Source organism: Podarcis muralis, chromosome Z, assembly GCF_964188315.1.
Source record: "Podarcis muralis chromosome Z, rPodMur119.hap1.1, whole genome shotgun sequence".
NCBI classification, from domain to species: Eukaryota; Metazoa; Chordata; class Lepidosauria; order Squamata; family Lacertidae; genus Podarcis; species Podarcis muralis.
This window is the reverse complement of record NC_135673.1, coordinates 48,126,250-48,149,839: the sequence shown is the minus strand read 5'-3', so window position 1 is coordinate 48,149,839 and position 23,590 is coordinate 48,126,250. Positions and strand designations below refer to the sequence as shown.

Sequence of the window (23,590 nt, the reverse complement as noted above, 5' to 3'; positions counted from 1 at the left end):
AGACATTTGTTCAGTCCCGTCCCCAAAGACAAAGACTGCTAGTCCGCTTGTTTACGGCCCCAGCACAATCTCATCTATATGCAGTCACTTCCCTCACCTAAGTTTCAGCAAAGATGTTGCACCTTGGCAAATCTTTGGAGTTACAAGAGGATGAGCTGCTTCAGTACTGACTGTATTGCTGTGGTTTGAGATGTGCATGGTATAGTGCCATAAACTTTCTTGTTTCCCCTATTTAAGAGGTGCTGATGAGAAATAAGGCAGATTCTGTGACTTGAATAAAAATTACCGTATTTTTCGCCCCATAGGACGCATCGCCCTATAAGACGCACCTAGTTTTTTTTGGGGCGGGGGGAATAAAGAAAAAAAAATATTCCCCCCCCCCCCAGGCACAGGGCTAGCACGGGGGAAGCCCGAGCTTCCCCCGACCCCAGCCCCCAGAACAGCCTGCTATCCGCAAGCCTAGGGAGCCGCGCCGGACTCCCCAGGCTTGCGGACAGCTGTGCGAGGCTTCAGAATGCAGGCAGCTCTGCGCGACCCTCCGGAGCCCAGCGCGGCTTGGCGCTGGGCTCCGGAGGGTTGCGCAGTGCTGCGCGGACCCCGGGAGGGCAGGCAGCTCTGCGCGACCCTCCGGAGGGTTGCGCAGAGCTTCCTGAAGCCTGGAGAGTGAGAGCCTCTCGCTCTCCAGGCTTCAGCGAAAGCCTGTATTCGCCCCATAGGACTCACCCACATTTCCCCTTCATTTTTGGAGGGGAAAAAGTGCGTCCTATAGGGCTAAAAATACGGTAAGTGTCTCAGATGCCCCTGTTGAATAGAACAGCAAAGTATGTTAGGGTGATCAAAGGAAGAGTGGGTGCAAGATGACTAAAGGACTACTCTGTTGTGAACCTTTTTGAAGGCTGCTCTTCATGTCTCATCAGTGCTTGAGGTGTGATTGACAGGAATGCAGTGAGCCTTTTCTGTGTCTGCATCTGGGTTATGGCACTTCCTACCCAGGAAAACTTTACTCTTGCCTCATCTCTGGTGGTTCTCCATCTCCTAGTTTAGATCTTCCCTTTTCAGCAAGTTTTTGGCTGGATTTTATACCTGTTCTTATCAGACCTGCACCTCATCTATAATTTTTGAGAGTACTAGATTCCAATCCAGTTATTTTCTTGAGATGGTTGAGTGCTTTTTAAATGGAAAGATTGAAAATTACCCAGTGCTACTTCAGCAGGTTCATAGCAGAGGTGGTGGATATATACTGTATTGGCCCAAATATAAGCCGCACCCGAATATAAGCCACACCTTTAAAATTAAAAGGGGGGAAAGAAAAAAAGACAATACTTGAATATAAGCTGCTCCCTTAAAATTCAGCAAGCACTCACACCTATTCCATTTTACTGGATGTTTGTTTTAGCAGCGATATCGTAAAAGCCAATTTTTGTAACATTGTGACTTTAAGCTACACTTTAACTTTTCACAGTCAGAATTTGGGGGAAAAAGTGAGGCTTACCATATTTTTCCGTGTATAAGATTAGGTTTTTGTTTTCATACTAAAGGATAATGTTAAAAAGGAAGGTAGTCTTATACAGAGGGGCAATCTCCCCCCATTTTATTAATTTTGAGTCCCCCAAAATAGGGGGCATCTTATACACAGGGGTGTCTTATACACAGAAACATATGGTATATTCAGGCCAATACGGTAGTTGACGTGTGGATCTGGGTTTTTGAACTTCACATAACAACCAAAGGGAAAACTTGTACATAATCCTGATACAAAATGTGTAGAGCACCAGACACAGTCCTACCTCACACATTCCTTTCCGAGGAGATGTGTAGATGTGCTGCCAGTTGGAGTATCCACTACTGAGCTAGGTTGCCATATAGTCTGCCTAATATAAGGCAGTTTCCAATTCTGAAGGAAAAGCATTTTTGCTCTGCCTTCCCCATCCCATTGCTTTGCGTATCTCTTCTACCTCAGTTTCCATGTATTACTGAGACAAAGAAAAATGGTAGGAGAGTAAAGGGCAACAGGTGGGCATTCCCTGCATGTGGGGTTGAGCTGAAGCTGCATGAGGACTGCAGTGGGCTAGGCAGAGCTAGGGTGGCCATAAGTCTAGGATTTCCTGGACATAACCAGGATTTCAAGGGCAGAAGTGATGTCTGGGGGGGATTTCTGGAAGGTGGCAGTTTATCTTGGATCTTCAGCAAGTAAACCAAAACATTGCGTTCAATTGGCGTTTTTGTTCATTTGGCTCAACGACTTTGGGGTTTGTCTAAAAAAAGTTCAATAACTTTCAGGGTGTCCTGGTTTTTACTTTTTGAGATATGACAACTGTATCAGAGCAGAGAACACTTAACTTCTACACTTTCTCTTTCTGTAGCATTCCATCTTGAGTTATGTGTCCACATTTTTCATCTGCGTGTTGAATTTTTCTGTGCCTGCAGTCACCTGATCTAAATTGCATTTTGGGAGCCTAGATTCATGTTTGCCTTCCTTTGAATCCTTAGGAATGAATGGGATATGTTGGAAGTAAAGTTTATGCATAAGCTGAAGGAAGTTAGTTGCTCACAGCAAAAACTTGCTTATGGCTGCTGTGCCATAAAAGCCCTGAACTCACCTGCATATGTACCGACTCGGTTTACAGCTTGCGTGGTGTTTGTTCTCCATCTTTTTAGGTTGACCTGTTTCTCTTTCGTTCCTCCCACTGGAAACTGTTGTTGCTGCTGGACTGTGCTGGTCTCTTCGATTTTAGCACATGAACATGAGCATTCTGGAGGCAGAGAGATTGTGACCCAAGAGGCAATAAGGAGGAGGTGTGCTGGCCAGCCAAATAGCTGTCCCCAGTCTGCCTGTGACAAGGTTAAAAGAACAGAGTTCTGATCGGTTAGCTCTGCAGGCAAGTGCTGTGCTGTAATTGTTCTTGGGTTTAGCGCAAGCACTTTTTCCTGGCTGGGACTGTGAGTCATCCTCATTTTTCAGGGAGAGAAGTGCAGCAAATGCCCAATTAAGAAAGTGGCTTAGGAAATGCTGATATGAACTTTTCCCCAGTGTAGTCTTGTTGGCCTCTCTCCTATCTTATCAAGGCACTTGACAGAAGCATTGACTTTTGTCAGTTATTTTAAAAAGAGCCTTTATTTTAATTTGTCATAGTTGAAATGCAATAATCAATCACTAGTAGAATTGCATTCTCTCCTGTTCAGAGTTATTTTTCTATAGTAAACCATTATTATTATTCGGTTTTGGGAAGGATTAACTGTAGCATGTGTGTGTGTGTGTGTGTGTGTGTGTGTGTGTGTGTGTGTGTGTGTATCTGTCTGCGTCTGCTTGTTCCTTATAGGGTTTCTGCCTACTTTGGTCACACAATGTGAAGCTAAAAATTACATCAGCCTTTTTGTCTTAATTAAATTACTTGCAGCTTGACCCTCCAACTTACTTCACCAGCAAACAAATGTTTACGGTGCACCAAATGCTGTATTTTAGATTCAGTGTTTGAGTTGTAGACAGATGTTCTTGTAGGCTTGAGGGAGGCAGAGCTATTTGAAAGCACAGTTCATAGACTGAAGAAGCCTCCTTTCAAAAAAATCCAACTAAGTTACTGCCCAATCTGCCAATGCATCTAGTCATTTATGCCCTAAAATGGGGAGGATTCAACATCTCATTTTGTAAAGATTCTCAACTCTGCTACCTTGAGATAATTCAAACATGCCACATGTAACCTCTCTAGTAGCAGTTTGCAAACAAACAACACAAAAACAAACAAAAACAGTAGCCAATGCGGCACTCTCCAGATCCCATCAACCCCAGGCAGTAGAGGGTGGTGGTCACATGACTACTAACGCAAGAAGGGTATTGTGCCATAGCATACCTGGCAATGTGGAAGAGCTCAGTATCCATCTACTATCCCAGATGTGTGATAGATGCACCTGTCCTTCCTCCAGCAACCGATCCAATCCAGACAACAGCATGTCACAAGCAAAACAGACATAAAGTTCTGTCTGTCAATTGCCCACACTTTTGAAAAGGGTTAACATGCCATCATTCTACCTCCTCTGCCTCATTCAGAAATGTACTTTCCCTTTTGCATCTACAGTATATGAATTTCTTGATTCTAGGTTGGTTTTGAATTTTGCAGCTAGAATTGCTGGTTGTGTGCTTTTACTAAATAGCTGTTGTTGATGGATTTCCTTATAAAACAATTGACTGAAATTCATTGGTCTTTACAGATCAAGTGGGATTTTTTGCTGCCCATGTATAAGGAGCACTGTCAATGAAATTCCTTAAATGAGACTATTATTTTCCTGAGGTGAGGAAGGGGGTCTGTAAGTTCACAGTAGTGACTCTTGCACAATGCCTCCTGGTGCACTTGTGTGCCCACAGTTTACCCTTTTCTCTTTCTACTTGGCCTTTGCCAGCCTGCTACCCTCTAGATCAGAGGTTTCCAAACTCTGTGTTGCGACACGTTAGTGTGTTGGCGTGTTGTGCGAATGTTGCCATCGCTTTTCCCGGGGCTGGAAAGGGGTTAGTTTAACCTCTGGTTTGCTAGTAAAACTGAATTACTGTGTCACGAAACGATTCATGTCTAAAAAGGGTGTCACCAACATGAAAAGTTGGGAAAGTTCTGCTCTAGAAGCTTTGGACTACAAAAATCAGCCCCAGCTAGAACAGCTGTGCTAGTCTAGGGCTGATGCTGTTCTACATAGATAGCTATAGACTTGTGATAAGATGAATGTGTTTAGTGTGCTGCACCCGTAATTACTGTAAGACTTGACTACATTGCAGTAGCTTGTGATAATAAAAGTTGTTCTAATAATACTTGAAATTTGATTCTTCAACCTGCTTCCTAGTTGGTTTTACAAAAATGAGGGAGCTGTTCGGCATGCTAGTCTCTCTGCCTCCACAGCTTCTGGATCTGCTGTAGAAGAGGCATTCATGGGCAGATAATCTTGTTACGCATCACTGACTCCAGAACAAGTTTTGTACAACAAAGCAAATAAATGTCCAAATGCTTAATTTGTGCATGTTTTCAGAATTCATTAAAAAACAGAAAGTATTAGTGAAGTTTGCCCAGGCATAACAAGAGAATCCATGGCATAGGAACATGTGAGTTAGAACATCTTGGTGGCTTTGCAGCTAGAAATTGCTTATTATTTGTTTCTGGGCCCAGTTCAAGGTACCCACATTAGTGTTTAAAGCACTAAATTACTTGGGCTCCAAATATCTGAAATACCACCTCCTCCTCTACAGGCCCTCTTACGTGATGAAATAAACAGAGGGAACCCTCTTGGAAATTCTACAACCCTCAGAAGTTTGTGTATGTGTGTGATAGCCTGGGAGAGGACATTCACTATGGCAACCCCTAATTTTGTGGAATTCCCTCTGCACAAAGGTGTGTCTGGCCCCTTCATTACACAGCTTTCATTGTAAGCTGAAGAGATGCCTCTTTATGCTTACCTACGGTGTCAGAGATCTGTATTTTAGGACCTACCCTATTCTCTTAATTGCAATCTGTTTTAATTGTTTTTGGGATTGTATTCTTGTAACCCACCCTGGATCCTCATTGTGAAAGTGGGTAAGAAATGGAAGAATAAAGTATGATGATGATAGAACAGAACAAACAAACAAACAAACAAACCTCTAAGTTGAGTGGTGATTCAAACTAGAAGGTACAAATCACAGATTTTAAAAATTATTTTGATATGAAATTATTTGGGCCAGACAAGGTTGATGTTCTTTTTTTTTTTTACATTCATACCTCATGTTACGTTTGCTTCACGTTGTGGCTTTTCACGTTACGAACGTGGCAAACCTGGAAGTGTTTGCTTCTGGGTTCACTGCACACCCAGAAGCAATCTGCATGCTTCGCGCAAACACAGTAGCAGCGCTCTACTTACCGACTTTTCGGGATGCGAACGGTACCCTGAAATGGATTGTGTTCGTAAGTACTGTAGTGGTACCACTGTATTGCCTTGTTGAATTAAAATAGCTCCTCTCCTCTCCTACTTCATCAAGCAGCAGTACAAGCACCATTGGTTTTTAATTTTAAATGACGATTTGACACTTCTCTCCCCCAAACCATTAGCACGAGTCTTCATGGCATGTGATAGTGGGGGCTGTAGTCCATGATCGTATGTACCATAATAAATTTAATAGACTTTAAGGTGCCCAGTAATTTTGCTTTGCTTCAAAAGACTTACAGTGTTCCTACTCTGGGCATTTAAATTCTGTCACTTTGTTATTTCACCTCACAACTAAGTCAGCCCTCAACCATTCAGAAGGTACTGAGCTTGAGTGTCTTGGAGGGTGAGGTGTGCATCAGCTAGGAATTTTGCAGGAATCCAGTCTTTGCGAACTCTTACACAAAACAACCTGATCTGAATCAGAAGACAGCTCTGCACTACTTTCAGTGCTGCAGCATAATTCTCAGCCGTTTAAATATACCAAGCATGCATTAAATACTACCTCTGAAAGAGAATACATCTTTTAAATGTGTATTAAAATATTTATTTGAGGAGGATTTTTCTCTTTAAAATGCACAGATTATTCTGCCATGCTGCCTCTGTACTCCTTGTCCAAAAGTGTAGGTGGCATGTTTCTTTTTCGTGCTTTTTACATAGCTGAGGCATGCATCCTCAAATTTAGGCATCGAACCCATTTGCCTAATTTGCATTTTAGACTGAGCCACCCAAGTCCTACTTAGCTCTCTGTTCAAGGCTCATGGTTTTACTATCAAAGATTGTGGGGGGGACCGGGGGACGACGACTTTTAAATAGGTATATAACTTGAATAATTCTATTAAAAGTATTTTCTTTCCTTTTGTCACTCTGTGTTACCACAAACTGAACTCCAGTCTTCTCTGCTTATTGTTTGAGCTTTTCATCTTCATGAGATATGGAAAAGCCAGGGCTGTATAGGAATGGTGTCCAATAGGGAACCACCTCTACTTTAAACCCTAACAGGATAAGAGATTATCAAATGTTAAAAGCTATGATTGCCCAATGAGATAGAGAGGAAAAGGTGTGCCTACACTTCCATATGACCAAGGGGGGCCTTAAACCTTGCCTTCCTGCCAACAGTCTTCCATGCATGTGATGAAATGAGGGGTGTATCAAAAGTAGTTTGTGATATGGCGTGTTCAGGGTATGAATGTATGTTGGGGGGGTATTTTGTTTTTTAAAAAATACAGACCGAGGTGCATGCATTCCCTGCCCAACTAGACTGTTGGGGCCTAGCAGACTTCTTCCCACCTCATTACATATTGTTCATCTGCAGCTGTTGTGAATTGTCCTAGCTACACATCTTTATATTACCTTTGCATTTTGCAGACTTTTATGTTGATTAAAAATCCAACTGGCTGCTCCCCCCCCATTTTAATGTAATGGCATCTATTGATCAGAGCAGTAGAATTAATTAGAAAGTGAATAAGCGCCCCCTCTTTTTTGGAATTCCTAGTTCTGATATAATATGCACACTAGGAAACACTGATAAATATTTTTACATTCTTCATTTACCTAATAAATTGTAATATTTGTCATGTCAGTATTAATGAGCAGAAATAAAATGCATTTCTTAACAGTACCTAATTTGCACCTCAGAAAACATGCTAATAAACCCACAGAAAGTGCATGCAAAGTTGACCTAATTGTATAGCCTAGGTGGAGGGAAATGACTTTTTAAAAAAAAGAATTCTAATTCTTTGATTTGTGGCCATTGAGGTATGAGTTGCTGGTAATTAATCACCTGCTGGTTAGTTTTATTTGTCCTGATAACTTGCAGCTGATGCATAAAGTGGAGGATGTGTTTCAGTTTTGGAATGTAAAAAATAAAATCTGAATGCCTAGCTCGCAGTTGGAACCGTATTTTACTGATGATGTTAAATTCTTATGAAGAGAGAAAATTCTCTACCACTGGCTTTGGTCTAAGATTTTGGAGGCACTGCTCCAAGGGAAGAAAGCATATGTCTATATCCTAACAGCCAATATTTTTACACACAGAGACCGGCAATGAGGTTATTTCCATCACATAAGGTTCACAGCCTTATGTAAGGATGCTCCCCGTGCCCTGCAAGAGAGATTTCTTCCTCTGCTCCATGCACTTCTGTTGAAGTGCCTCTTCTGATGTTGCTCTCCTCCTACCTCCTTTTCTGTGCCGTGTACCAAGCATGCTTCATCCACAGCTTGATAAATTGGAGATGGTTCTGATATGCTAAGCTTGACTTGGCACATTGAAGCCTCTTCACCACTGCAGAGAGAGAAGCTCCACACATGGGTAGACTCAGAATGTGAGGGCTGGCTCCTCTTGGCAAGTAGAATTTGTCTCAGTGGCTTCCTGGCATCTTTATCCATGCCATTAAAATCCCTCTTTCTTTTCCACTGTTCGAAATTGTGTTGTCAGAATGACTGAAACGGGGCATGGGGGGGTTGCTTTACTCTAAAGCTGCCTTTTAAGTCCAAGGTATAATTTTGGATTAGTGGGCCTGCCAACTATCCACAATTCTTCTAGGTTAGTTCAGGTTCTGAGGGCTTCCGTGTTTTAGGTTCCTCCTGGCAGAACTGGCAATTCAGTGTCAGAAAAACTTTACAGTGGTGCCCCACAAGACGTATGCCTCGCAAGACAGAAAACCCGCTAGACGAAATTTCCCTATGGGACGAAAGACGAAAATGTCTTGCGAGTCTTGCCATTTCCCCCCCGCTTCCCCCCCCTTTTTCTAAGCTGCTAAGCCGCTAATAGCCTTTTAGCAGCTCAGCCACTAAGCCTTTAATAGCCGCTAATCCGCTAATGGGGTTGCTTCGCAAGACGAAAAAACCGCTAGACGAAGAGAATCGCGGAACGGATTCTTTTCGTCTTGCGAGGCACCACTGTATTTTGAAGGTGCTCCCACACATCAGGGATGCCCTGCACACAGGAAGTTAGGATCATGAGGAGAAGGTTAGTACTACAGCTTCCTTTTTCCAGACCATGCTAGTCTTGCAGTTGTGTGGGGTGGAAACTTTTCCCCAGTGTTTTTATTTTCCTCCGGGCAGGGGGAGGGGGAGTCCCCATTTAATTAGTAATGTGAATAGATGGCAATTGCAACAACATTAGGCAAACATGGCACAGGTTTCAAAGTTTTTATTTTTGATTACCAAATACATGTAAAATAGACAAATTGCTCTCAAGGGCATCAGAAATATTTCCAGAGCAAACTGGAAAAAAATCCAGTGCATATTACTTTTAATTTGCTGAGGAATTTTCTTGCAGGATTTCTAGAATCAGTGTTCTAGAAACTGAACAAGACTGCTGAAAGGCTGCAGTTCAACCAAAGATGCATCACATGTGACTGCCGGTTGGGTGTTCAGCACCTAATTGAGTCACTGCTGGGGTCTTCTATCAAAGACATGTTTCTGTCTATGAATCATTACCTATGAAGTTATTTTGTTGAGACCATGTTAAATTTAGCAAGTTAAGCTAGTTGCTCCCATTCTTCCCCCACCTCCAGTCTTAAGTTCTTGTGCAAACAGTTTTTAATATGGATATAACTTTTTCTGTCTGATATTGTCTACTTGCTGCTTCTATGAAAGGCAAAACTGGAGTAGCTTAATAATGTACAGGGAGGTTATGGACTTTGAAGATATTTTTAATAGGAATTGTTCTCCGCCAGTATGTTAATGCCTGCTTTCTTATACTTGTCACACTTATTTCCTGGCATGGAATACAGGGAAGGAGGCAAATCCTTAGATTAGGGTTGTGTAAATGTTTTATGCAATTAATCAAAATGTGACTAGAGATTTTCCACCCAGGTTGCTTCTGAATTGTTAATTGCAATTAACAGAATTGTGTGCTAAAAGAAGCACCACTTTCCACCTGTCCCCATGTACAGATAAATGATGGGCTTGCTAAATACGGTCTGTATTTCTGTAGTGTGCGTTCTATGTATTTCACACCCATGTTTTGAACCTGTGTTCACTGTTTGGTCCAAGTTACTTGTTTAGTATTTCTTAAGGTTGATCCCTCTCCGAACTATCCTTGATTTTGACTAACCCCTGAAAAATTCTCACGTTTCAGAAATGGCTTTAAATAGATGTGGTCTCCCTGACTCAAAGCAAGAAATGAATGTTCACAAGAATTCCGTAAAAATGTTAATATACAAATTGATATATGAATTGGAATTATTCAGTGCAGGTAGAAAAAGGATTAGTTTAAAATTCACTTGCATCTTTGGGCAGTTAAAGTAATTTCTGAAACTTATTTGGAGGCCAATGTTTTTATCTGCATATTGACAGTCTTCAGATAACTTCTCAGTAAGAATGGCAGTTGTGCTTCAGACATGTTATGAAACTGCCCTATATAAGGGGGTGCCAACTTGCATGGTTTTCCACTTGGGCATTAATGGTTACACAAGTTATGGAGAGCTTTCTTCCTCCTAAAGACCCATGGTCTACCTTCCAACAGTAAATAAACTTTCTTTAGACACCTCCTAAGTACACAAAGGGGACGCGGGTGGCGCTGTGGGTTAAACCACAGAGCCTAGGACTTGCCGATCAGAAGGTTGGCGGTTCGAATCCCCATGATGGGGTGAGCTCCTGTTGCTCAGTCCCTGCTCCTGCCAACCTAGCAGTTCAAAAGCACGTCAAAGTGCAAGTAGATAAATAAGTACCGCTCCGGCGGGAAGGTAAACAGTGTTTCTGGCTCGCTGCTCTGGTTCGCCAGAAGCGGCTTAGTCATGCTGGGCACATGACCCGGAAGCTGTACGCCGGCTCCCTCAACCAATAAAGCGAGATGAGCGCCGCAACCCCAGAGTTGGACATGACTGGACCTAATGGTCAGGGGTCCCTTTACCTTTACAAGTACACAAAGGGTGTATTTTTGTTAAAGAAAGGTTGCCAGAGCTTGATGCAGTTACAGCTTTTAATGTCTTGGCAGTGATTCAGTAATTTTAGACTCTGGACTTAATGGTTTTACGAGGTTCTTCCCCAGCATTTTAGATGGCAGTATGTAATCTCTTACTTCAGGATTGGTAAGCCAACTGTGCTGCGTTTGAGGGCTCTCCTACTCATTTTGCTGAGCATCGTCCTGGACTTGTACCCCACGAATCCTACTCTGCCAGCACCACCACAGCTGACAGCAAAACCTAGCGTGGAAATTTTAAAAAAAGTCATGACACATTTGAAAACTTTACATTTGTCTAGCAGGAATCTGACCCAGTTCTCATTTTAGATCCTCCCACAAGTCTCTGGCTCGACATGCCATTCATGTGGCAGAATGAAAAGCAGGTTTTGGATTAAGGTTGCTTCCTTCTGCTCTGCATTTTAGATCTCTGGTTGAAGAGGAAGACCCTCACATGAAAGTATCCATTGGGAGCAGCGATATGGGTGTGTCTGCCCATCTACAATCATCAAAGGCAGGAACCACAAGATTTTTCACCAGCAACACTCATAGTTCTGTAGTACTCCAGGTAAGTTGACACCATGATCTGAACAGCCATATCATCCTTTTGAGAGTTCCTTTTATTTCACGGGTGCTTCTCTGACAAGTTCTCATTGAGGTTGAATCCCTTATCTCTCTGTTGGTGTGCTTTGCCAGTGCCATTGCAGCCATTTGTAATTAAGTACAGGTCATACCTTGGGTTGAAGTTGCTTCAGGTTGAGCGCTTTCAGGTTGCGCTCTGCGGTGACCCGGAAATAATGGAACACATTACTTCAGGGTTTCACTGCTCACATATGCGCAGACGGTCAAAACGATGTCACACGCATGCGTGGAAGCGGCCAATCGCAACCCATGCACGTGCAGACGCGCAGACGCGGGTTGCGTTCGCTTCAGGATGCGAACGGGGCTCTGGAACGGATCCCATTCGTATCCAGAAGTACCACTGTACATAGTTGTATGTTTGTTGCATTTATGTAACCCTAATAAAATTATTATTATTATTATTATTATTATTATTATTATTATTATTATTATTATTATTTTATTATTATTATTATACCCAAGGTGATACTTAAAAGTAGTAAAAACAAACAAATGGTATTAAATACGAAAGAAGTGAGTTCCTCACCAACCCATGGTCTACTTGGGAGCTTGAAGGTATGTGCTCCTAACCAGGGCTTCTCCTCTTCTGCCTTCCTACAGGGCATACAAATCTTAAGTAGCCGCATGAAAGCAGGGAGGTGCCAACTCCTGCCCCAACGGTTCTCTCAGACTAGTGGTGGTCTCTACAGTAGCTGATGATATATGCTTCTCCTCTTCTGCCTTCCTTAGGGCACATGGGTACCTGTTACTTGTTAGCTTCTGAAATTTCTTCTCTCCCTCTTCTGCCAATTAAACATTCTGATCAGATTAGCAGCAGCAACAGGAAACCTGACCTTTTGCTAGAATTAAAGGAGACAACAGTGTGTGTTTGACATTGTGCGAGCAGGGAGAGCCATTTGCCCAAGAATCACACATGGATGCCTTCCAGGGAATCTGCCAGGGGAAGCGGTCTCTCTGTGTTAATATTTCGCTCCTACTACCTTTTTGTTCCCTTGGCTCAGAGCATGTTTCGACGGGCAATTCAATTTCATTATCCATCAGTGCACTGTGCTGGAGTCCAGACACATCCTGTGACCATGGTTATAGTAACCATCTGCTGCTGTTACTGTGTGGTCTTTGACTTGCATTTCAAATAACTGTGAAATGAGGCTAAATCCCACACCTTGGATAGGTCGCATTGCTCTCTCATTGATTTAATGGAGGAAGAGAGTTAGTATTGGGATGGAAATATGCCTGTGTTCTGGGAACTTGCTCCAGCTGAATGTTCGCATTGTGCTCTGCTGATTTTCGTATTAGAAATGGAATGTTGCAGGTATAGCCAAAAGCTTTTGTGAGGCATGTGTGGTTCTCAGACAGCCTAAAACAGAATGAAAAGAATTTATTTATTTTATTGAATTGGTATATCGCTGTTCATCCGAAGATTGTATTTGCTTGTATTTGCAAAAATACAAATAAGAATGCAGAATACATAATAAAACAAAAAACAAAACAATAACTCCTCCTACCACAAGAATCCCTTAATGTGCATGCATACTAGATTGGGGCTGAATAAGACTCTTCCTCCTACCTTTCTCCACTCCTTCACATAGAGGCCCTAGAGGAAATGATGATGGTTTGGGGCAGTTCAAGGAAGTAAGTTGCAGAAGGAGCTCCTAGTGTGTAGGAGAAATTGGCAGGTATGGGGGAGAGAAAGAGAATGGAATAGCAGTGCCAGCACCTATCATTTATATAGCACTTTTGTTGTTGTTTAGTCATTTAGTCGTATCAGACTCTTCGTGACCCCCTGGACCAGAGCACGCCAGGCACTCCTGTCTTCCACTGCCTCCCGCAGTTTTGAGCATTTTAATGCGCTCAAAATACTTCACGTGCATCTCTCAGTAATTGTTAATGGCAGCCTAGCGGGTGGGTTTGCATTATTATTTCCCTCATATTGAAGATAGGTAAGATGAGACTAAAAGAGAATGGCCTGCTTAAGTCTTTTCTAGTGAGTTCATGGTGAAAGTGGGTTTTAGACCAGGGGTTTTCTGTTCATAGCTTGGATTTGTAACACACATACCACCAGAGCTAGAAGATGTCTCTCTTGTCGAACCTTGGATTATCATAAGTTGTGGACCTGTAGAGTGGACTTGGAAAGTGCTGTTGGGCTCACATTCTGGTAGGGACAAAAATAAGTCTTCCTAATTATATGAAGAAATTGAGTTTGTGCCCTGTGTAAGCATGTCTGCATTCTGGCAACTTGTTCCAACCTGAATCCTTTTCTTAGCGGGGGAACAATTCTGCAGCATCTTCAATTTTACTTTGCAACTAGCGAAACCATTCCCCCACCCTAGTCTCCTTCAAATCAACAGCTTTTGAGTGATTATTTTGGTTATACTGAGTAAAAGCTAATTCTAAGGGACTGAGTACCAGGGACATTCCTTCGGGTTGCAGTGATTATCAAATAGTGTGGGGGCAAGAGAGACTTCTGGGGGAAATATAGGTAACTAGTAATTGATTGGCAGAAATAATTATGTGGTGATTGGTGATAGCCAAGACATAAATCTTGGTTGTCATGCCTTCTCTTTCGAGAGAGGAAAATAAGGGATTAAGTTCACATTTACTGAAGAAAGCTGTTCGTCACAGTGGAGACAAGAGGTTTTTGGATGTGGGGAATGTCTTAGAGCATGGGTAGACAAACTAAGGTCCGGGGGCCGAATCCGTCCCAATCGCCTTCTAAATCTGGCCCGTGGACGGTCCGGGAATCAGCATGTTTTTACATGAGTAGAATGTGTCCTTTTATTTAAAATGCATCTCTGGGTTATTTGTGGGGCGTAGGAATTCGTTCATTTCCCCCCCAAAATATAGTCCGGTCCCCCACAAGGTTTGAGGGACAGTGGACCGGCCCCCTGCTGAAAAAGTTTGCTGGCTCCTGTCTTAGAGCGAGGAACTGCCAGACACCACATAATAGCCCTCAAGGCTAGCCCTCAGGGCATCAGGTCAGCGAAACCTCACTTTCAACTACTTCTGCAATTGGGATGAATTACCCAAATTGTAATCTGTCTGCCAGTTAATTTTCACCTGGAACACGAATTGAATGTTGGCATAAGAAGAGACATTAATTAATATTAACAAACAGACTGAAAAAATAATACAAAAAGTATATCTATTTGAGATTAAGAAAGTTAACAAACGGATAAGGTTGCTCTGCTGGTTAAGAATCGTTACCTTATATTACTTTTAACTCTCTGTCATTTCTGTGGTGTGTTGGTGGCAGAAGACAAACTACATTCCTGAACATGGGAAAGCACTTTTCTCTTAAAGAGAGAAGCTTTTCAAGGCCCAGACTGTTAAGGTGGAAACTAACAGAACCCAATACGGCAAAGATTGTGGGTATGATTTGGCAATTATTGAATGAGCAACTGAAAGAGCTCAGAGCTGAGATGCATAAAATGGTGAATGGAAATGGATCAGAGAAAGATCAGAACAAAGAAAACACAGATCTTTGGAAAAAATACTGATTAAGATCTGCTGGGACATGAGAGTGGAATGGTAGTAGATGATGGAATGGAGAAGACCTCCACACAGTTGCCTGGAGGAGTGAAACAGGCAAAAGACAGAGTTGTGATGCTGGGGAGCAGAACGAAACCATGGACAGAAACATTAAGAAACATCCTGATATGGCAGAGATAGAGCTGAGAGAGAAAGGATCCTGTGTGCAAGTTGGAGTGAATTCAGAGGAAAATGGCATCTGGCGATCCTTATGGAAAAAGAGTGGAAGAAGCAGAAATGGAAGGAACTTTATTTCCATATTAGGTTGGGAAATCATGGCCAGCAGGAAATGGGATTGGAAGATATGGAACTGGGTACTATTTAATGAATATACAACAAGTAAATAACTATGGATTATTATTCTAATAATGGATAATAGAATTTATTGGAGATATAACTGTTATATGGGGCTGGGGGAAGGCTGTTCTTGACATTTAGCGATAGTAACAATTGAAGAGCTCCTTTTGGACTTTTTGTGTGGAAAGGAAAATGAATGGACTTGAGATGCCTGGGGTTGAAGATTGGGAAAAGGCCACCTAGCAGATTGAGGAACAGCTGGATATTATCCTGGAATACAGCTAGATATCATCCTATGTGCGCGCGCGCGCAGACTCACACACACACATTTGACAGACTGAGAACTGGAAGTTCTATTTATTTCTTTATCTGTTCTCTCTCTCTCATGATCTTTATTTCTTGTGCTTTCTTTTTCTCCTATCCACCTTACATTTGCTTATGCTTGGCTTTCCTTTTTGAGGTCCTCTACTCTGGGTATTGCACAGGAAGGTAATGGATAAAAGGTGAAAGACCCTGTGTGAGAGTCAGGGAAGGGAAGGTCTCCCAGGGTGGGAGGCTGGGAGAAGAAAGGAAACCGTCTAGGTGAGAACTGGGGAGGGTTCATCCCCTTTTCATGTGAGTCAGGGGTAAGGATCTACCCCAATAGAGGACTTTGTATTTTTCTCTCTCTTTTTTGTTGATTTTATAAATATTTAGATTAAAAAAATAAAATAGATTAAAGTAAAAAAGAAAATAGTGTGGGACTTATTTGAACCATTGTGGAGTGGTTTTTCTATTTTGCAGCCCAGAAAGCTCGTTCTTGCAGCTGGGTGGAGCTGTTGATGCCATATTTTCTCTTGTAGGGTTTTGACCAGCTGCGAATAGAAGGTTTGCTTTGTGATGTGACACTTGTGCCAGGCGATGGTGACGAAGTGTTTCCTGTTCATAGGGCAATGATGGCATCTGCTAGTGATTACTTCAAGGCCATGTTCACAGGTACAGTGGATAGCAGTGATAAGGTGCATTCTGCATTTAAAAAAAAGTTCTGCCTCGTAAGAGTGTGTTTGGCATGAATTAATCTTGTGGTGTGTGTTTATCCTGTCCAGCTAATGGTTATGTGTGAAGTGGCTTTGTCTCTGGAACAAGAAATTTTATAGGGGAAGTTCTTTCAAGCTTTAACTATATCTTATCTAAATTTTGTTCTCAGGTGGGATGAAAGAACAAGACTTAATGTGCATTAAGCTCCATGGCGTGAACAAAATAGGTTTAAAGAAGATCATTGATTTTATTTATACTGCAAAACTTTCTCTCAACATGGACAATCTTCAGGATACTCTAGAAGCTGCAAGCTTTTTACAGATATTGCCTGTGTTGGACTTCTGTAAAGTTTTTCTTATATCTGGGGTAAGATATCTTAGGTTATTGCTCGGTTTGCCTCTTTTTTATTTTCTCTGTTAAAATCACAGTAAGTTTGTCAGCCTGAAAGATTGATACAGTTGGGACCAACGCAGGAAATTCAGTAGTTCTGTAGCACCCCTGATATGTGACCTTGATTCAAAAACTTATAGCAAATGAGAGTTCACCACCTTTCAAGCTCTCGAGGAACAAAAACCTATAACCTGCCCCTTAAATTAAAGCACAGTTCCATCAGGTAATGATTTGCCTTTCATAGAGAGATGGATGAGAGCAGGTTTTCCACGAGTATCGTGTGAAACGTATTGATGCCCAGTAATTTGCCTCATGCTTTTATCATTTAGGATTCCAACCCTTGGGGCTTTGCTGTATTGTTGGGCCGGCTGAATGTTTAAGGCATTTGTCAGGATTTCAGCTGAGAGAGATCTGAAAGTCCAGGTTGTGAAATGTCCTCTTGTGCCAAGACAGGCATTTTCTATGTCTGGAACAGCTGGGGTTTGTCACACTGAGAGGTGCTATGCAGGTTTTGTGTCTCCTGTTGTTTGGGTGAGAGCATCTTGCACTTACGTAAGGTCCTTTATCTCTGATTTAGTTGCACATGGGCCTAGAGTCCTCATTACTATTAAATGAGTTGTGCTTAAAAAGCCAGTGACTTCTGTGCCATTTTGCATATTGCTTGCAAAGTGCCCTGTGAGAAGGGGTGTGTGTGGAATGACATTGACTTAATGTGCAACTATTAAAAAATGGCACTCATGGATTTTTAAGACATGTGTCTTAGAATCAATGTGAGAGAAAGCAGGCTGTTTCAAATGGCCCCAAAGCTGTATAAGGAGAAAAAGGATTGTGAAGCACTTTTCGTGCTGAGGGTTATATGGTCTTCTGTTAAGAGTTATGTAATCCTAGATCCTGCATTGTATCCAGTGCTAGTTGTACTCAGAGTAGACTTACTCAATCTAATGGACACAACTAACTTAGGTTACCTATACTAACTGAGTGGAACTGAATGTGTTTAAGTCCTCAAATTTCCCATTAGAGGTCAGTCACTTAGGATTCCAATTCTGAAGGCAGTCTGAAATCTCAGATGAAGAAAACGAAATATAAATTCTGGTCACCTGGACAGTGGGGTCCAGAGGACAGCCAAGAGGTAAAGAACAATCCACACATTTTATCCCTGGGTTTAGCAGTGAGGATACAGGATTATCTGTGCGTTGGTTATGCTTGCAAGCCCATTAACTCCTGGCATCTCTTCCTTTTTCATTTCTGTTACTGCCACTTCAATTTCTTTCTCACAATTTCCCAACTGCAGCTCTGTTTATATGGGACTGCTGTCATTAGTTATCCTATCTCTCTAGCTTTTCATTTTAGCTGCAGTTGCTGTATCTGACGCTCTTTGCCACCCTTCCCTGTGCATCTAAGCTCTGCAGCAGAGAGGATTCTGCCACGTTACAGGAAAAATTATATTCAATTTTCCTTTCCCCCTCTTTGCTAGTTCTTCAGTAATAACAGAATGAAGGCCCTAAAGTTGCAAAAGGTTGCAGCCCCCTCCCAAACAGTATTTGGACCCATGGGTGGGGGAGTTCTGTGATCACCCTCTCTCTGGCCTTCTAGGTTTCTTGGCAATAGGGATGGGAGGGCGTTGCTTCTCTCCTTGGACTCAAAGCACATGCTGGAGTTTTCACCCATTTTTCACCTTTGCTGGCTAGCCTGCCTGCATCTGTAGAAATCTCCAGGAGAGCGAAAGCTTTGTGTCCTCTGGCTGGCAGACTTGACAGGAGCAGTAGCAGTAGTAGTAGTAAAGCTTTGGGAAGAAGAGTAAGGGGTGCAGAGACATGGGTGGAGGACGTAGGATGCAGCAACCTGTAGCAGAGCAAAGAGTGCAGAGATCCCTATGGGTAGAAGTAGCCTGGGGTGCAGAAAAGAGAGCTCTGTGTTTGAAGAGATGCTCAGAAGGAGACCTAACAAAGATGGAGGCACAGCTGTGCATAGTGTTCAGTGGGGTGCAGAGAGAGGGGAAAGTTAATGGAGAATAAGTTAAACAGGAGGAGTTAACATGCCACACTTAGTGGCTTAGTGCCCACCTGAGTGACTCAGAATGGCTTTCAGTGATTTGGGTGGTGCCCTCCTGTCCTTTGCTGGGTTTTTGTTTGGGGTGTTGTGATCAGTTCTAGCAGTGCTGAACTGCTCCATCATCCTCTCATGGAATAATTACTTATCCATTCAGCTCATGTTTTTCTGTATAAAGCAGTGGTGTGAAACATCATTTCACCACCTCTTGGGATGTTAAAATCCCTTTAAAAACGATTGTCCTCCAAACAGCCAATCATGAAAGGTTGCTCATCCTCTTCTTAGTTTTAAAAGCAGGCTGCTGAGGTTGAGTGCCTTCCCCCAGCCCCACATGCAGCCACCTAGTGTGTGTTGTTGAATTCTGCAAATATAATTTTGCCCGAAGTGCTGGACATGAACTGGATTCTGAGATGTTGGTTATATTCATGTCCAGCATTCTAATGCCTTGCTTGGCGTTCTTGTTAAAACTTTAAAGTGTACTCTGATAATTTGATGGTATTTCTCAAGCTGCACTATATTATTGCTGTTTCGCCTTCCGTCCAGTGCATAGTTAGACTATTACAGCTGCATAAGTAATTACTTGTAATAAAGTTGTATGGAAATTGAAGACTTCTTAAGCATGCATGTTTCAGATTTTTGCTCAGTCTCAAGAGCTTCCTAGAAGAAACATGAAGCCATGTAGCAAGCTAATCTAATAAGATAATTCAAATAATTAAGGAGAACCCAATCAGTTATACTCTTCTGTTTTGTGGGCCTCATGAGCAATGACCAATAGTAATTTGGTAATTTACTGGGAATCTGTCAGTTGGGAATGAGAAAGCTAATAGCATGCTGTAATGCAGGAATACAGTGGTACCTCGGGTTACATACGCTTCAGGTTACAGACTCCACTAACCCAGAAATAGTGCTTCAGGTTAAGAACTTTGCTTCAGAATGAGAACAGAAATTGTGCTCTGGCAGCGCGGCGGCAGCAGGAGGCCCCATTAGCTAAAGTGGTGATTCAGGTTAAGAACAGTTTCAGGTTAAGTACGGACCTCCGGAACGAATTAAGTACTTAACCCGAGGTACCACTGTATAGTTGAATAAAATCCACCATAACATACTTCCTTGGGCTCAGAGAAGTGGTTCCTAAAGCATATTGGATTTTAAGAAAACAACAAAATTAAATCTCTTGCACTCAAGAGAGTTGCAACTCATAAAAGCGGGGGCTGGAGGGAGAAAAAAATGGAGGAGGGCCAGTTCTTCAGTGCAAGTAAAAAGTGCCATTTATAGGTTTTAGAGGGGTAGCTGAGCCATCAGTCCCAGAACCAGAAGGACCCCTGATCCCAACAGCTGAAGAGCTGCCAGGTAGGGTGGCTTCCTGCAGCAGGAAGGAGTAAGTGTGAGGTGTGAGCTGTGGAGGATGTGTGGCCTTTATTGACTTGCTTTATTTATAAAACTGTTTATAGCTCACCCTCTCATATAAAACATCGAGGCAGTGTATAGCAAAAGTACAATAGAACTTAAATGCATTAAAAAAAATTACAAAGCAATAAGAAATGACTGGCTCATCTTGAAGGCTCTTAAGACAGTCATGGCCGCAGCCCCAGGAACCAAATGCAGGACTTTGTCCTGGGAGGGCAGAAGAGGAATCACAGAACTGTAGAGTTGGAAGGGACCCTGAGGGTCATCTATTTCTACCCCATGCAATACAGAAATCCTGCCCACATCTGTCCCTGGCTGGGCTTGAACCACTAACCTTCTCATTCAGCCAGACACGCTGACCCATTGTGCCACAAGGTGCTCCTGACAGAGGAAGATCTTTGGTTCAACCCCTGGCATCTCCAGGTACAGCAAGAAAAGACTTGTTTCTGAAACCCTGGAGAGCTGCTGTTAGTGTAGACAGCAGTGAATTGGATGGGCTAATGGTGTGGCTTGGCATAAGGCAACCTCCCATCTTCCCACAATAATGTCTATTTATACTTTATGTGGACAGTCTCTTTGCACATCTCTCCACAGTCTAGCTGGGTCCACACTTGCACACACCAATCCAAAGAAATGCACAGTTTGTGTAAAGCACACCGAGTGTGGTGGTATGTCTACATTAGCAACCCTTGTGTTACTGTAATGTGCAGGTGAACATAAAGCCAGAGCTTAAAATGGAGGAAGTGACTTTTCTCTTCCTATCATAGGTTTCCTTAGAGAACTGTGTCGAAGTGGGGCGGATTGCCAACACGTACAACCTCACAGAAGTGGATAAATATGTGAACAACTTCATCCTCAAGAACTTCCCAGCACTGTTAAGTACTGGTGAGTTTGTGAAACTCCCCTTTGAGCGCCTTGCCTTTGTCCTTTCAAGTAATAGCCTTAAGCATTGCACGGAGCTGGAGCTTTTCAAGGCTGCCTGCCGCTGGCTGCGGTACGAGGAGCCACGGATGGAATGCGCAGCAAAACTCATGAAGAACATCCGGTTCCCTCTGATGACTCCGCAGGATCTTATCAACTACGTCCAAACTGTGGATTTCATGAGGACTGACAACACTTGCGTCAACTTGCTCTTGGAAGCCAGCAATTACCAAATGATGCCCTACATGCAGCCAGTGATGCAGTCGGAAAGGACGGCCATCCGTTCGGACAGCACTCACCTGGTCACGCTAGGGGGAGTGCTCCGGCAGCAGCTGGTTGTCAGCAAGGAGCTGCGGATGTACGATGAAAAAGCACATGAGTGGAGGTCTCTGGCACCTATGGACGCTCCCCGCTACCAGCATGGCATTGCTGTTATTGGGAACTTTCTCTATGTTGTTGGCGGACAGAGCAATTATGACACGAAAGGAAAGACAGCGGTTGACACAGTGTTTAGGTTTGACCCTCGGTATAATAAGTGGATGCAGGTGGCTTCTTTGAATGAAAAGAGAACCTTCTTCCACCTAAGTGCCCTCAAAGGACATCTGTATGCTGTTGGTGGTCGAAACGCAGCTGGTGAGTTAGGTAAGTCTTCACCTTGGTCCAAAAAATCCCCCTTTCCTGACTTGTACAGTAATAATTATTTACTGTTGTATGCAAATAAGAACTAATTCGTTATTTACTTACTTACTTACTTACTTACTATTTGTATCCCACTCTTTTTTTCCAAGCAGCTTAAGACGGCAAACATGGTTGTCCCATTCCTTATTCCCCCCCCCCCCCATAACCCTGTGAGCTAGGTTAGGTTGAGAAGCAGTGACTGGTACAAGATCGCCCAATGAGTTTCATGGCTCAATGGGAGATTTGAACTCCAGTCTCCCTGGTCCAAGTCTGGCCCTCTACCAGTATACCACACTGGCACCTTGTTTTTATTTTTTAATGTTTTTGGTTGTAATGTGTTAAGAAGTGTGTATCAGGAGATTATTATTGAATTACCAAATCCACCATGCCAAAATATAACCTATGTGTTCACCTCTACATTCGCCATCTGATTTGTAAGGACAATGAGGTGACATTGTGAAATTCTGTTCTGGAATTGTGTTGGTTTCTGTGAGACAGTGGAAGTAATTGTGCAAATTGCACAATCCTGTGGATGTCTACCCAGAAGTGAGTCCTAGTGAGTTCAGTGGCCCTTACTCCCAGATGTATGAGTAAAAGATTGTAGCCCAAGATTCCTGTTTCTGCTCACTTGGCATCTCCTTGATAAGTGCAGAATGCAGACAGCTATGTATATAATGAAATTGTGCAGGTGAAACCACCCACGTATTCTATATCACTTGATGATGTTCCTCATTTAATTTATTCTTACTTGATATGTCCTGACACGGAGTTCTTGTCGTAAACAGTTACCTTGGATGTTCTATGGATTGCCAAGTAACCGCACCAATTTTCTGTAAGGGGTCAGATCCATTTGTATGGAAATCAGTGTTTGGCTGACTGTGCTTTTGATTTTGTGGCTGAAATGCTCCCCCCTTCTCATTTAATTGCATCACAAGTTATTTTTCACTTTTATTGCTGCTTTCATATATATTTGCTGCAAAAGGGTGGAGAATTGGCATGATCTTTCTCTTGCTGTCATAAAAGAAATAAGCAGAAGGGACAGGGGTACATTTTCATTACATTACATGGCAGGAGAACAATGGATTTGGAGTTCACTTTTTTGGTGCAAAAGCATAGCAAGCAAACACATGTGGGACTGACCTCGACCTACAAGAGTGCAACTTTGAACTAATCCTATTTTATCACTTTTCATCAGTGAAAGATAATATGCTTATTGTCAGTGCTGACCTTCGGGGTTTTCACAGCTTCAAAGTCTTGAGTCCTCTTTCCAACAGAAGCTGTTCAGATGGACCCCACTTTGGATGGGAGAAGCCTTCCCCAGTTGGATACCCTCCAGATATTTTGGACTACAATTAGCATAAGAATATAAGAAGAGCCCTGTGGATCAGGCCTGTCGTCCATCTAGTCTAGCATCCTGTTCTCACAGTGGCCAACCAGATGCTCATGGGGAACCAGCAAATAGGATTCAAGCAGAAGAAAACTTTATTTTCTTATGGTTTCCATAAGCTGGTATTCAGAAGTATTAATACCTCCATATACAGAGGCCGAGCCGAGCCACCATGACTAATAGCCAGTTATTGCCATCTTCCCTGGCCATGCTGACTGGTGCTGTTGAGAGTTGTAGTCCATAACATCTGGAGGGCACCAAGCTGTAGAAAGCTGGTTTTGAACACATTCTTGGATTTCGGTTCAGCCACGAGTATAATCTAGGATGGTTAGATGATTTGAGGGCTATGTTGTCACTTGAGGAGTGAGTCCCCTGACTGTGGGCATGCCTTGTCCAGCTAAACTAAGCCGGGGGGTTTCAGGCAAGATGAG

General features: G+C 42.7%; 1 protein-coding gene across 12 annotated transcripts in view; it reads left to right on the top strand.

Annotated features, from left to right (window-relative positions):
* Positions 1-23,590, top strand: part of KLHL13 (kelch like family member 13) — a 78,125-nt gene that overhangs the window by 41,904 nt on the left and 12,631 nt on the right. For 11 of the 12 annotated variants that reach the window (XM_028715539.2, XM_028715535.2, XM_077922425.1 and 8 more), the window contains 4 exons: positions 11,273-11,414; positions 16,156-16,288; positions 16,500-16,696; positions 20,941-21,736. In XM_028715539.2, coding sequence (XP_028571372.1) covers positions 11,273-11,414; positions 16,156-16,288; positions 16,500-16,696; positions 20,941-21,736 — 1,268 coding nt within the window. The remainder of the gene's footprint in view (positions 1-11,272; positions 11,415-16,155; positions 16,289-16,499; positions 16,697-20,940; positions 21,737-23,590) is intronic. The other variant, XM_028715543.2, reaches the window with a different exon arrangement.